Raw genomic sequence first — 12181 nt, 5'->3', positions numbered from 1 at the left:
TACATTGTGATTCGAACATAGTACCAAGACAACAAACAAAACATGAATTTCCTTAATATATGGTTCAGAATAACTTCTCTATTTCTGATGCAATATTGTGGTGGGAGATACATAGGAAAACAACATGCAAAAGAAAAATGCAATCTTTAGAACACATGCATACAGGGTAGAAATTCTGTTATATGAACTAGACAGCTGAATGCTTTCTGACGTATACATTGATGGGACAGAAATGGAAGTACAAATCAACGTAATCATCTACTTGTAACTACTCCTGTCCTTTCTGAAAACAATCTGCCGAGATTGAGGAGTGATTTCCAAAAATCGTTGAACAGAAAAACACTGGAGTAAGCGCAGATTAGTTTGTATCAAAAAATGTAACAAGGTCTATGAAGAATCAGGTACAGAAATAGTGGAGGAAAATCAGATCAGCAAGCAACTAGCTAGTGTTTTTCCAGGGAAGCAAGTAGTTACTGTTAGCTAAACAGTGTGCACACGTAGTTAAATTGACATCACAAAACTTGCAGATTAGAGAGGTAGACGCTAATTAAGCTGCCAAACAAACTAGGAGGTGCTTCAAATTAATTAACTGAACATTCAAAAGCAGAGTAGAATGCATTGTGAAGATAACCACATTAAAAGGGGTAATGACTATTTGTGAACTAGAAAATTATATGATTTGCATGGAAACAAAATAATGTTGAAATGAATACTAGGTTACTCAACATTTTCAAGAGAAGACACCTCCTGTATCTACGAGCATTTACCGGAAAAACCAAGCGAGATTCAACGGATTTGTTTACAGTAGCAGCTAGCTCATGCATAACAGAGAAACAAGACTCTTGAGTGGTGTTGGTCACCGGCGATATATATAGAGTGTCCGTCTTCGGCAAAGAGTGGGGGTCAAGAGCATTGCTAACATTAGCATATCATAAAAGAAATCTAGTGAGCACCAAGACTAAGCTGTAGAACAATGGAGCTAAATAGTAGAACAATTCCACACAACTTCAATCCTATAACAGGTCTAGTACAAGTTCTGGTTGTAACCTAGAAGAGAACTACATCAGTATCACCAGAACCATCGCCACTGCCAGAGGCGGACCACGAAAAAAATTTAAGGTGTGGCGAAGTCTCACTAAGATTTATTTTTTATACGAATCAAAGAGTCAATACACACTAACAAGTAACAACACTGACTAACAATACACACTACGAACGAATAACCAAATACAATGGAAATGTAGACATGTCTCAATAGGAAAACAACCTAAAACATACCGATAATGAAGCTTTTAATGGCGTGTAGAAGACCCAGGCAATGGCAGTGCCCTACCTTCCTTCTGAAAATCTTCCTTAATTTTATCAAGATCAATACTTTTGAAGATCGCTCGCTCAATGTAACACACCATCAAGTCATTAAGCCAGCCATCAGACATCTTGCTGCGCAACTCAGTCTTGATGATTTTCATTGATGAGAAGGCTCTTTCAACTGTTGCCGTCGCTACCGGTAGTAGCAATGCCAACTCAATGAGACGATAAACAGCAGGAAACATGACATGCCTTTCAAGTTCAACCATCTTTTTAGCTAGGCTTGCAATATCATGACAAGCTCTAAATTCTTCAATTCTTCTCATATGGATAATGAATAGCTCGAGGTTATCAACTATATGTTCACGTTCATAATCTGAGAAATCCTCACAATAAATCTCTGTAAGTCTAGCAAGCTTATTCACATTGAACCTAGAAAAGGAGTTTCTTGGGTCAAGACAAGAGAAGTTCTGGAGCAGCTCTGAAGATACCTCATTGAAACGATGATCAAACTCTGTGGTGATGGAGTCTATGGCAGCATAGAAGGTGTCCACACGAAAAAAATGATCAGCTGTGACATTGTTTCGTCCACCTTTTCTTGATTTTCCCCACTTTGTAAACATGTCATCCATATTTGGTATTGGAATGTCGTTTTTGGTGCAAAAGGCTTTGACATCTTCCAAGAGTGGCTCCCAACCATCATTTCTCCAATTGATCAAACGTGTTCTCACATCCGTAACCAATGACATTGCCTGAAATGAGATAATTACAATTTTAGATGCATGTATGTTTTCATGAACAAAATATATCAAGCAGAGTAGATACATATAACATGATCGATCACATACCTGAACAACATTTTGATCCTTCTTTTGCAATAGAAGAGACAAATCATTTGTCATACGAAGGCTCTTTAGCATCATCTTCAGGATGAACACAAAGCTAAAAGTCTCCATTTGATGAACCAAACCTCCTGCTCTACATGGAACACGCACATCATCCTCAACAATGCCCAAAACTTCTATGACTGCATCCCACATTGATTCAATGTGAGATAAGGTTGTGTAATGAGAGCCCCATCTTGTATCTCCAGGTCTGACCAAGGACGTTTCAAATCTGCAATGAGAAGATTAATATATCACTAAAACATGGTTGAATTTAAGGCTTCAAGCTGCTGTTCAAAATTGCTACAAAATTTCAGAAAAATGAGATATTACCTCTTCCTCTTTTCTTTGGATTTACTAGTCCCTTTCCCTTTCCTTCCATCTTCTAGCAATCTAGACAAAAATGAGCCGGTTGGGCATCTTATTAGGTCTAAACAATTACCATCTTCTAGCAATCTAAACAATTGACACTTTGACAAAACAAAAAAGCCACTGCCATCAAAGATTCAAAGTTCAGACTTCAGAGTTCGGTCATGGGCAGAGCCGCAGAGGAGTGGACATGGGGATTACCTGCTGGAGCCGCCGTTGAAGCCGCCGCGCCGCTGGAGTCGCCGCCGGAGCTGCTGCTGAAGCCGCCGCCGGAGCCGCCGCTTGCTGCTGCCGTCGCTTGCTGCGCCACTGGAGCCGCCGCCCCCAGCCTTCCGCGGTTCCGCCGCCCGCGCTCGCTTGGTCCTCGCGCCAGGTAAGCCGGCGCCGCCGGCCCGCCGCGCTAGCTAGGTTTGGGTCTCGGGCAGGGACGGAGCGTGGACTGCGTGGTCGCGGCTGGGTCGTTGGTTTTCTTTTTTTTTAGGTGGGTGGGACCAGAGGGGACGTGGGGTCATGGGCAGAGGGCGCTGGAGCCGGCTGCGTTCGAGGGCTCGAGGCCACCGCTGGCTGCCTGGCTCCTGCGAGCGGAGACAGAGAGCGGCCGAGTGATAGATACATACGTATAATTTGTTTTGCCAATAATCAAGGTATGGCAGGCGCCATACCTCGCCCACCGGAGCGCTCCGCCAGTGGCCACTGCATAAGTATATACATGGAAAATTCAGAGCAACTACACAATTGAAGGGAGATGCTTGTTCACTTCTATAGGCGTATCCAAAACATCTTAAAACATATCCACACAAAAGGGTTATGAACAAAACTGTCAAGCACCAGAACAGAAAATAGTTGACTAGTACTTGCTGTAATGATTTACCTACAACCCTCTAGAACAACCATGATCTGTTAGATCTCAGACGAACCTGCAAATACAAACAGAAAAAGAGAGACGAATGCAGTTGAGGAACTTAGTAAATTGTAATAAAAAACAAACGGGGAACACCGGATCTGACGAACCTCGACCAGTTATCACAAAATTGAAGTGTTATTCCTCGGATTTTGGTTGTCAAAACACCATCTACCAACAACGAAGAACAAAATCAGCTAACCCTAATTCCATCCGAGAGACTTGCAGGAAGGGGAGAGAAGATGAAAATCTAGAGCACCTAGCGAACAAGACGCACGAAGGAGGAAGGAATGAAGACCATGGGGAAGAATCGAGAGGAGCAAGGAGAGAAGGAATCAAAGTAAAGCAGCCGCAGGAAGAAAGGGTAACGAGGAAACAGGTGTGCGCCAATGGAGTCGGTCGAAACAGAAAACAGGAAAAAATGCCGGCCCAAAGACGGGCGAAGGGTGTGTTGGAATAACCACGACGTGCATGGCACTGTGTCCGGCTCGTACACAGAAACAGTCACCGGGTAGGATTAGAAGTAGAGACCGAGTAGGTTAGCTTCTAGTCTATCTTGAGCATATTTATATGCGTGTACTCCTACCCCTTGTACTATCGATTTGTGAAAGTAATACAGATCCAAACAGGCACGATACGTGCCTGTGGCAAAACGCCGGCGTCTTCCGTGTGCGTACGTATTGTGCATCAGCTAGGATAGATCAAGTCGATAGCTAGCTAGCTTACTGCTAGTACTAGTATACGTCCTATCAAAGAATCGATCAGGACAACTTGGTGCTAGCTTTGCACTGCGTTGCGTCCGGCTAGAAGTAGCTTTGTTCGTCGTTCGTCATCGTCGGTCATCGCCTATCGCTGGAAAGTACTCGGCGATGTGGTCTGGCCCAGACCCGACACCGAGTACTTTCCGACGACGATGATGACCGACGACGAACGACGATGACAGACAAAGCTTGCTGACGAACTCGACGAATTGCTTTTACGCCGAGCTGCAACCGTGGTGGAAAGCTAGTCTCCAATATGCAATATGCACGTACACAACAGCCACCACGATCCTTCTTAGCTAGATCGATTTCGGCCGGAAACACACGTACGTACACACACGATTGGATTGCCACAGGGGCGTATCGCTCCTGGTTCTTTATTTCTTCTCACGGTTTGTACAAGGGGCTTTACATGTATATATAGAACCTAGACTAGATTGCACCGAACCGAGTCGATGGCTACTACTAGTCCTATTCAGTTACGTACATGCAAATCCTATTAGGTGACTGTCACGTATCCTATCCGGACACCTGCGTACACACGTACGGGAGAAACCCACGTCGAGTTTAACTCCAACAATCACCCCCCTAAACACGACGCCGTCACGTCACAGCTCCGACGCCGATCCTTCTTTGCATCTCCAAGAACTTCTCTCGATCCAAAACCCACGCACGTCGTGGTTATTCCAACAATCACCCCCCTAAACACGACGTCGTCATGTCACAGCTCGATGCTGACCCAAGCCTTGGTTAGGATGTCCGCCAGCTGATCATCCGTACAACCGTAGTTGACCTTCGTCATCCCTTCTTTCACGCAATCCTTTATGTAAAGATACATCGTATCAATGTGCCTGCTCCTGTCATGCCGAACTGTATCCTCGCGTAGAAAAAACGTAGACTCACTGTCAATGTTGAGCACCACTTGCTCCAGATCTCGATCCATGAGATCACTGTGTAGCCGTCCTAGCCACACACCTTGGCACTCTGCTTCACTTGAAGTCGATGCCACCACTTTCTGCTTTCGTGATAGCCAACTTACTATGCTTTCACCAAGGAAATATGCTACGTCCGAGGTACACTTACGGTCGCCAACAATTCCTTCCTTGCCACTACCACTGTAGCTAATTAGTTTCACCATCTCCTTCTTGCTCATCTCAAGACGAGGTTCCATTGAAGCGACAATATGATTGCAATCTTTCATGCCACGGCTTTCAAGTATCTTCCTTGCATATGCCTCCTGGCATAGTGTGATCCCCTTCGACTTTTGATGTACCTCAATCCCGAGGTTGCAACTCAATAAACCTAGATCATCCATCTTGAAAAGCTCCTTCATTTGTAGCTTAAACTTTGCAATCACCTCTTCATCTGCTCCAGTTATCAACAGGTCGTCGACGTAGATGCCAGCTAGTAGACGATCCCTGACTTCACCTCTCTTGTACATTGGATGCTCTAGTGGGGCTTTCTCAAATCCAAGAGAAATCAAAGTTTGATCAAGTTTGATGCTCCATGCCCGAGAGCCTTGCTGTAGCCCGTACAATACTTTGTGTAGTTTCAGTACCTTGTGTTCCTCTCCCTCTTTGATGAATCCCGGTGGCTGATTCACATACACATCTCCTTCTAACTCGCCATTCAAAAACACAGGTTTTACATCCATGCGATGTATCTTCCATGATTCCTGAACCGCGAGAGCGATGAGTAATTCCACCGATTTCATCTTTGCAACGGGAACGAACACTTCTTCGAAGTCCGCACCTTCCTCTTGCATGTACTCTTTGTCTACTAGCCTTGCTTTGTGGTTCACGGCCCCATCGGCATCTTTCTTGATCATAAATTCCCACTTGAGATCCATGACTTTTTCATTGTTGGGAAGATCCACAAGCACCCATGCATTATTGTCGTGGATCGACCTCAACTCTTCTTCCATAGCCTGACGCCAATATTCCTTCGTATTTGCGCCCTTGAATTCCGCCGGTTCCTCGGCGTTTGCTAGACACCGTCGCCCACTCCCTTTCACTTTTGCCGGGTCAATCGTCCGAAGAGTCTTCTCCGAATATGGGTGTAACACCGGTTGTAGCAGAACAGGTGTAGGTGGCGTTGTCCTCGTCTCTTGTGCCTTCGGAGACGACATTATTTGCATGGCTCCTTGTACCTTCAGGAGTAACTCCTCACCGTTTGCTTCGCACATTGCTTTTGGCAAAGCTAGACTTTCATCCCCGGGTACGGATGTTACCTTGCCGTTCCCATCTTCTTGCATTATAGTGGCCAAGCATGGCAAAACTATACGTACATGCGCTGGTAATGGACCTTGCATATCTCCTGGATCACTTGCAACGTCACTAGGTATAGATGGCCCTAGCTCACCACGTGAGCCACCAAGCCCTCCTGCTGGACTTGTTTGTAGCCCACCATGCGAGCCTTCTCTTGTGGCTAGGCCACCACACGTAGCTGTCTTGGAGGCTCCTTGTGCAGCACTCGCTGCTGGGTGCGAGGCGCCCTTACTCCGCACAAGGGATCCAGCTTTGGTGCCTGCGGCCGGTGCTTTCGGCCTACTCAGCGAGACACCATGTCCAGTGCTATTTTTGTGGCCACCTACGGACCTCTGAACATCACAAAGATTACTTCTCCATGGTCGAGCACACGCAGCTATTGCTGCATCCGCTCCAGCAAAGTTGGCACTTATGCCTGTAACATCGACATAAATTTCGGAATCATCCCCTGCATCTGTAGCTTCGACACAGGTTTCCGAATCATGATCATGATGGCAAACCTTTTCTTCCACGAGCGCGACAATTTCTTTAGCCTGCGCTCGAAGAACTGGATCCTCCTCATCCACGAGTTCAGTCATCAACATCATGTCACCGTCGTCACCTTGCTGGGCCATGAGCGCCTTCTGCTTCGGTGCTTTCTCGCAGTCAGCCTTGAAGTGACCAAGGAGGCCACAGTTATAACACCTCACTTTCCTGATGTCAAACTTCCTCCTCGGTGGTGCAGGTGCAGCCTCATCGTCTGAGTCGTCGTCCGAGTCAGCGAAGTTCTTTCTCGTCGAACGCTGCTTCCCCTTCTTCTTGCTACTGCTTATGGATCCGCCTCTCTTTTCTAGGGCGATCCACTGCGCCTTCGTGAGCATCACAAGCTCATCGTTCCTCCCGTCCCCAAGACTGTATCGCATACGCTCATCATGAGCCTTGTACCGTCCGACAAAATCGTCGATGGAGAGAGTCGCGAGATCGACGCACTGCTCGATCGCCGTGACAATTTGCAGGTACCGGGGAGGGGCTGCGCGCAAGAACCGCCGGACAACCGAGGTCTCCGTAAGGTTTTCACCAAGCGCGCGGATCCGATTGACGAGAGTAGCCACCCGTGAAGCAAACACATCCACGGACTCATCATCGCCCATGACCAAAGTCTCGTAGTTCCTTAGGAGAGTTTGAAGATTGGCTTGCTTGACACGGGTGTGTCCCTCGAACATGAGCTTGAGCATATCCCACACCTCCTTCGCCGTTGCTTTGGCGATTAGGTGCTGGAGGACATCCATCGGCATCACCGAGTAAATCGCTGACGCCGCCTGCCGATCCTTCCGGTGCTCGGCTCCCTCCTTCTTGAACGCGTCGCCTCCGGGATCCACCGCGTCCCATAGCTCGTTGGCGCGGAGACCACACTCCATGAGGGCCTTCCAGACCCCGAAGTTCTCGCGATCAAACCGTGGATACGACGAACTCGCCGGAGCAGCAATTACTTTAGCTGCACCGGAGTACTCCACCAGCTGCTTGGACTTGTCCTCGTCGTCCGACATGATCTCCCGTTACTAGAAGATCAACCTTGCTCTGATACCAATTGTTGGCCCAGACCCGACACCGAATACTTTCCGACGACGATGATGACCGACGACGAACGACGATGACAGACAAAGCTTGCTGACGAACTCGACGAATTGCTTTTACGCCGAGCTGCAACCGTGGTGGAAAGCTAGTCTCCAATATGCAATATGCACGTACACAACAGCCACCACGATCCTTCTTAGCTAGATCGATTTCGGCCGGAAACACACGTACGTACACACACGATTGGATTGCCACAGGGGCGTATCGCTCCTGGTTCTTTATTTCTTCTCACGGTTTGTACAAGGGGCTTTACATGTATATATAGAACCTAGACTAGATTGCACCGAACCGAGTCGATGGCTACTACTAGTCCTATTCAGTTACGTACATGCAAATCCTATTAGGTGACTGTCACGTATCCTATCCGGACACCTGCGTACACACGTACGGGAGAAACCCACGTCGAGTTTAACTCCAACAGGGTGTGCATCGCCCTGACAGTTTGACGTAAAATGTGTCAAATAGGAATTTCCATGATATTGTGTTTTTGCACATGGCAGGTGTTACTGGTCTAGTTAATTTGGGTCAGATTGTTTGGTATTAATAGTAGGTAACATGGCATTGTCGGCATGGGTGCCGACGGTCCAGAGGCCCACCGACCGTACACCTACCCTATATAAATAAATACGGCGCAGCCCTGAGCAAGCACACATCCGCTGACAGAAACAAAACAGAAAAGCCAATAAGCACAAAGTTGAGCTTCACGTACGTACTTGGCTACGCAGAGGGTCCCCGCCGGCAATGGAGGTCCACGTCCTGAGCTCCAAGCTCGTCAAGCCCGCGTCCACCAAGCTGGCCGCCGGCGCCCCCGAGTACATCCCTCTCTCTGTCTTTGACAAGGTGACGTACCAAATGCATATGGCCATGATCTTTGCCTTTGCGGCGCCGGCGCCGGCGCCCACCGCGGCCGCTCTAGAGAAGGGCCTAGCTGCTGCCCTTTCGGAGTACCGCACCTTGGCGGGGCAGCTGGTCCGCAACCGCAGCGAGGGGCCGGTGGTGCTGCTCAATGACCGGGGTGCCCGTGTGGTGGAGGCGTGCGTGGACGCCGACATGGTGGATGTGGATGTGGCCCAGCCCAATCCCAAGCCGGAGCTGCTGCAGCTGCTTCCGGACCTCGAGGAGGAAGCTATCAAGGAGGTGGTGGTGGTGCAGCTCACGCGGTTCAGGTGCGGCTCCCTCGCGGTGGGGTTCGCCCGCAACCACGCCGTCGCCGACGGGCGCGCCACCAGCAACTTCCTCGTCGCGTGGGGACGTGCCACCAGGGGTCTCACTATGGGCCTCCCGCCCATGTACAAGTACAACCACCTCGACCTATTCCAGCCCCGCCTGACCTCTCACTGCATCAACGAGTTGGAGTTGGAGTTCGACCACCGCAATCGCGAGTACTACCTTCCACCACCGCCGGCGCCGGTGCCCACAGCGACCGCCGCCGACAAGAAGGTGATCGTTGTACACAAGGCGCACTTTAGCAAGGACTGGATCGCCGGCCTTCGCGACACCACCTCACAAGGGCGGGACCGCCCGTTTACCCGATTCGAAACTATTCTCGCCCAGCTGTGGCGCGCCATGACACGGGCGCGGGGACTCTCACACGACGACATCTCCACGGTGCGTATCTCGGTGGACGGCCGCAGCCGCCTCGGCATGCCGGCGGAGTATGCCGGCAACCTAGTCCTCTGGGCGTTCCCGCGCGCCAGGGTGTCCGACCTGCTGGGACAACCGCTGAGTCACGCCGCGCAGCTCATCCACGACGAGGTGGCTAGGGTGGCGGACCCGGCCTACTTCCGGTCGTTTGTGGACTTTGCCACCTCCGGCGTTGTCGAGCAAGAAGGACTTGCGCCGAGCTCCGAGATCAACATGAGGGACGTGCTGTGCCCAGACTTGGAGGTGCACAGCTGGCTCACCTTTCAGTTCTACGACATGGACTTCGGCACGGGCACCCCAACGTACGTCATGCCGTCCTACATCCCGGCGGAAGGGCTTATCTTCCTTGCGCCGTCCTACATCGGGGACGGCAGCATCGACGCCTTCGTGCCTGTCTTCCAGGACAACCTCGAGGCCTTCAAGCAGTGTCTCTACTCCATCGATCACCATGACAAAGAGTAGCGAGAGCGAGCCAGGGACGCATGCAGGACATGAATAAATGATGCATCCTCGGATAAAACAGCCCATCCAAGATGGTTTCCTTGTGTGTGTTTTTTTCTTTTTGCCTGAGAATTTCTTAAGAATAAACCGAGTTTAATCTCTACCTAATCTGTCTTTATCTTTTTTTTTACCTACTACTAGCAAACATACATGCTCATGCGTTGCAACGGGAGAATAAAAATTGACGAGCTTCGCCGCGAAGCAAATGCCAATTATCACTAATCAGGTTGGACATGTAGAGGTTAAACTTGACTAGGACAAAAATGATGGATCAATTAACAGCACGACTCCATGGGGCGCTAGATTATGTATTGTACTATGATCGGACAATTAAAATATTGTGCATGCAGGGCTTTCAAAGTAATTTTACCTAGATAAATTTGTTGTTGTTCCTCCATAGCATTAATGTTTGGGGCTAAAGTGTGTATAAGGTGGTTGTCAAGTTTCTTCATAACACACACAACATGCCCATCAGTAGGGACTTCAGGCATGGCATTCTGTTGCTGATCCGAAATAATAGCTTTATTGAGACCAACTAAAGACTCTATTGCCATGACACGTAAATGTCTGTGTTTTGCCCTGCCGCCGCCGTACGCCGCACAGGGCTTTACTCGGCTGCTCCAACCGGCTGCGGCGAGAGGTTGGGGATGAGGTAGAGCCCTGCTGAGATATAGACGAATCATCTTCCGCAAAGTTCTTTCCTAGCCCCAGCTACACGGTACCTACTATCACCACCATCGGTTCACCTTGGGATATGTGCAATGGTTATAGGCAGTCAGACAATTAGCAGACAACATTGTCAGGAATCCCACTGTTGCATTTCTTTTCTTACCAGCACACAGTCTTGACTCAGTCCACTGCACTACGTGCCAGAGGCTGTGTGTCGCATATGTGAAGAGAGGCTGTGTGTTGCATGCAAAGGTGGGGAGAGAGAGTTGTGTGTTGCATGGCGAGTTGTTTTCAATCTCGATGCAAAGCTTAAGAGAGAGAACATGCAATTGCAGAGAGAGAAAGTGTTGCATTCAGCTGACACACTGTTCACACCTCTTTCTTATTAGCAAGTTACTGTTCACCCATGTGACCTGCTCTTGTATGCTGCATGCAATGCAGGGAGATTGCTCTATCTTTTTTTATTCGCAAGAGACCGTTCCCTCTCCTTCTTTTCACTCTCTCTCTTACAAGGTCATAACAAAAGTTCAAACATGTCTGTAATCAACTGCATCTTTTGCATCTGGTCTTGTCTGACTTGACGCAAATCTCAAGGAACAAGAGGCCAATGAACGGTATAGATAGAAGGTGCCATGTAGCCTGAGCTATAAAAAACCACTTTCGGGTGGCGTGGGAGGATGACACGGGGGCCAAGCAGTCAAAAAAACATATGGATGTTGAACGACCTGTGTGCGGCAAGCCATGCTGATGATAATATGTACATCTAGGACTATGATTTTTGAACTCACTAATCCCTCCACATTTGTTGTCGCTGATTTAGTAAAACATTCTATTAAATCAATGATAAGTGATGTGGACCGAAGGGAGTATACAATTGCAGTTTACACTTTGTTTTCGGCTTCAGTCCCTCTGAAGTTTAAAAGCACAAGAATGAGGGGTGGACAGTGGACTCACAGACGAGAAGAAGAAAAAGAATCATTCTACGCCCGAACCCAGCTGGAGTCTTGAGTAACCCGGGCGTTCGATTGCAGGACGCCCCCTGCTTCTCAAAAGCATGCATAAGCAGCGCATGAACACTCAGCTTACTTGTTTCACTCCAACATCACATAGAAAAACTGCACATGTGTCTAATAATAACTGATCTAGGAAGGATTGATAGTTTCCCTTTGATTATTACCCAGCTAATTACTGGAAGTAATAGCTACTAGTCATGGGAAACATGCATCCATCTATAGCCAGCTAACTTGCTATTACAGAGTGTTA

General features: G+C 48.4%; 2 protein-coding genes across 2 annotated transcripts; one reads left to right on the top strand and one right to left on the bottom strand.

The window, feature by feature from the left end:
* Window positions 1-1113: 1113 nt before the first annotated feature.
* LOC119280659 lies at window positions 1114-2800 on the bottom strand. The gene is made up of 5 exons (XM_037561451.1): window positions 2763-2800; window positions 2526-2585; window positions 2157-2424; window positions 1800-2060; window positions 1114-1684 (listed from the first exon to the last, which is right to left on the bottom strand). The coding sequence occupies exons 3-5, from the start codon at window positions 2346-2348 to the stop codon at window positions 1664-1666; spliced, it is 474 nt and encodes a 157-aa protein (XP_037417348.1). The 5' UTR covers window positions 2349-2424; window positions 2526-2585; window positions 2763-2800; the 3' UTR covers window positions 1114-1663.
* Window positions 2801-8770: 5970 nt separating this feature from the next.
* On the top strand, window positions 8771-10534 carry LOC119280658 (putrescine hydroxycinnamoyltransferase 3-like). The gene has a single exon (XM_037561450.1). The coding sequence runs from the start codon at window positions 8846-8848 to the stop codon at window positions 10208-10210; it is 1365 nt and encodes a 454-aa protein (XP_037417347.1). The 5' UTR covers window positions 8771-8845; the 3' UTR covers window positions 10211-10534.
* The last annotated feature ends 1647 nt before the right edge of the window (window positions 10535-12181 follow it).

This window comes from Triticum dicoccoides, chromosome 3B (assembly GCF_002162155.2).
Source record: "Triticum dicoccoides isolate Atlit2015 ecotype Zavitan chromosome 3B, WEW_v2.0, whole genome shotgun sequence".
Lineage (NCBI taxonomy): Eukaryota > Viridiplantae > Streptophyta > Magnoliopsida > Poales > Poaceae > Triticum > Triticum dicoccoides.
Note: the sequence above shows the minus strand (reverse complement) of the source record. Positions and strands in the feature narration are given on the sequence as shown.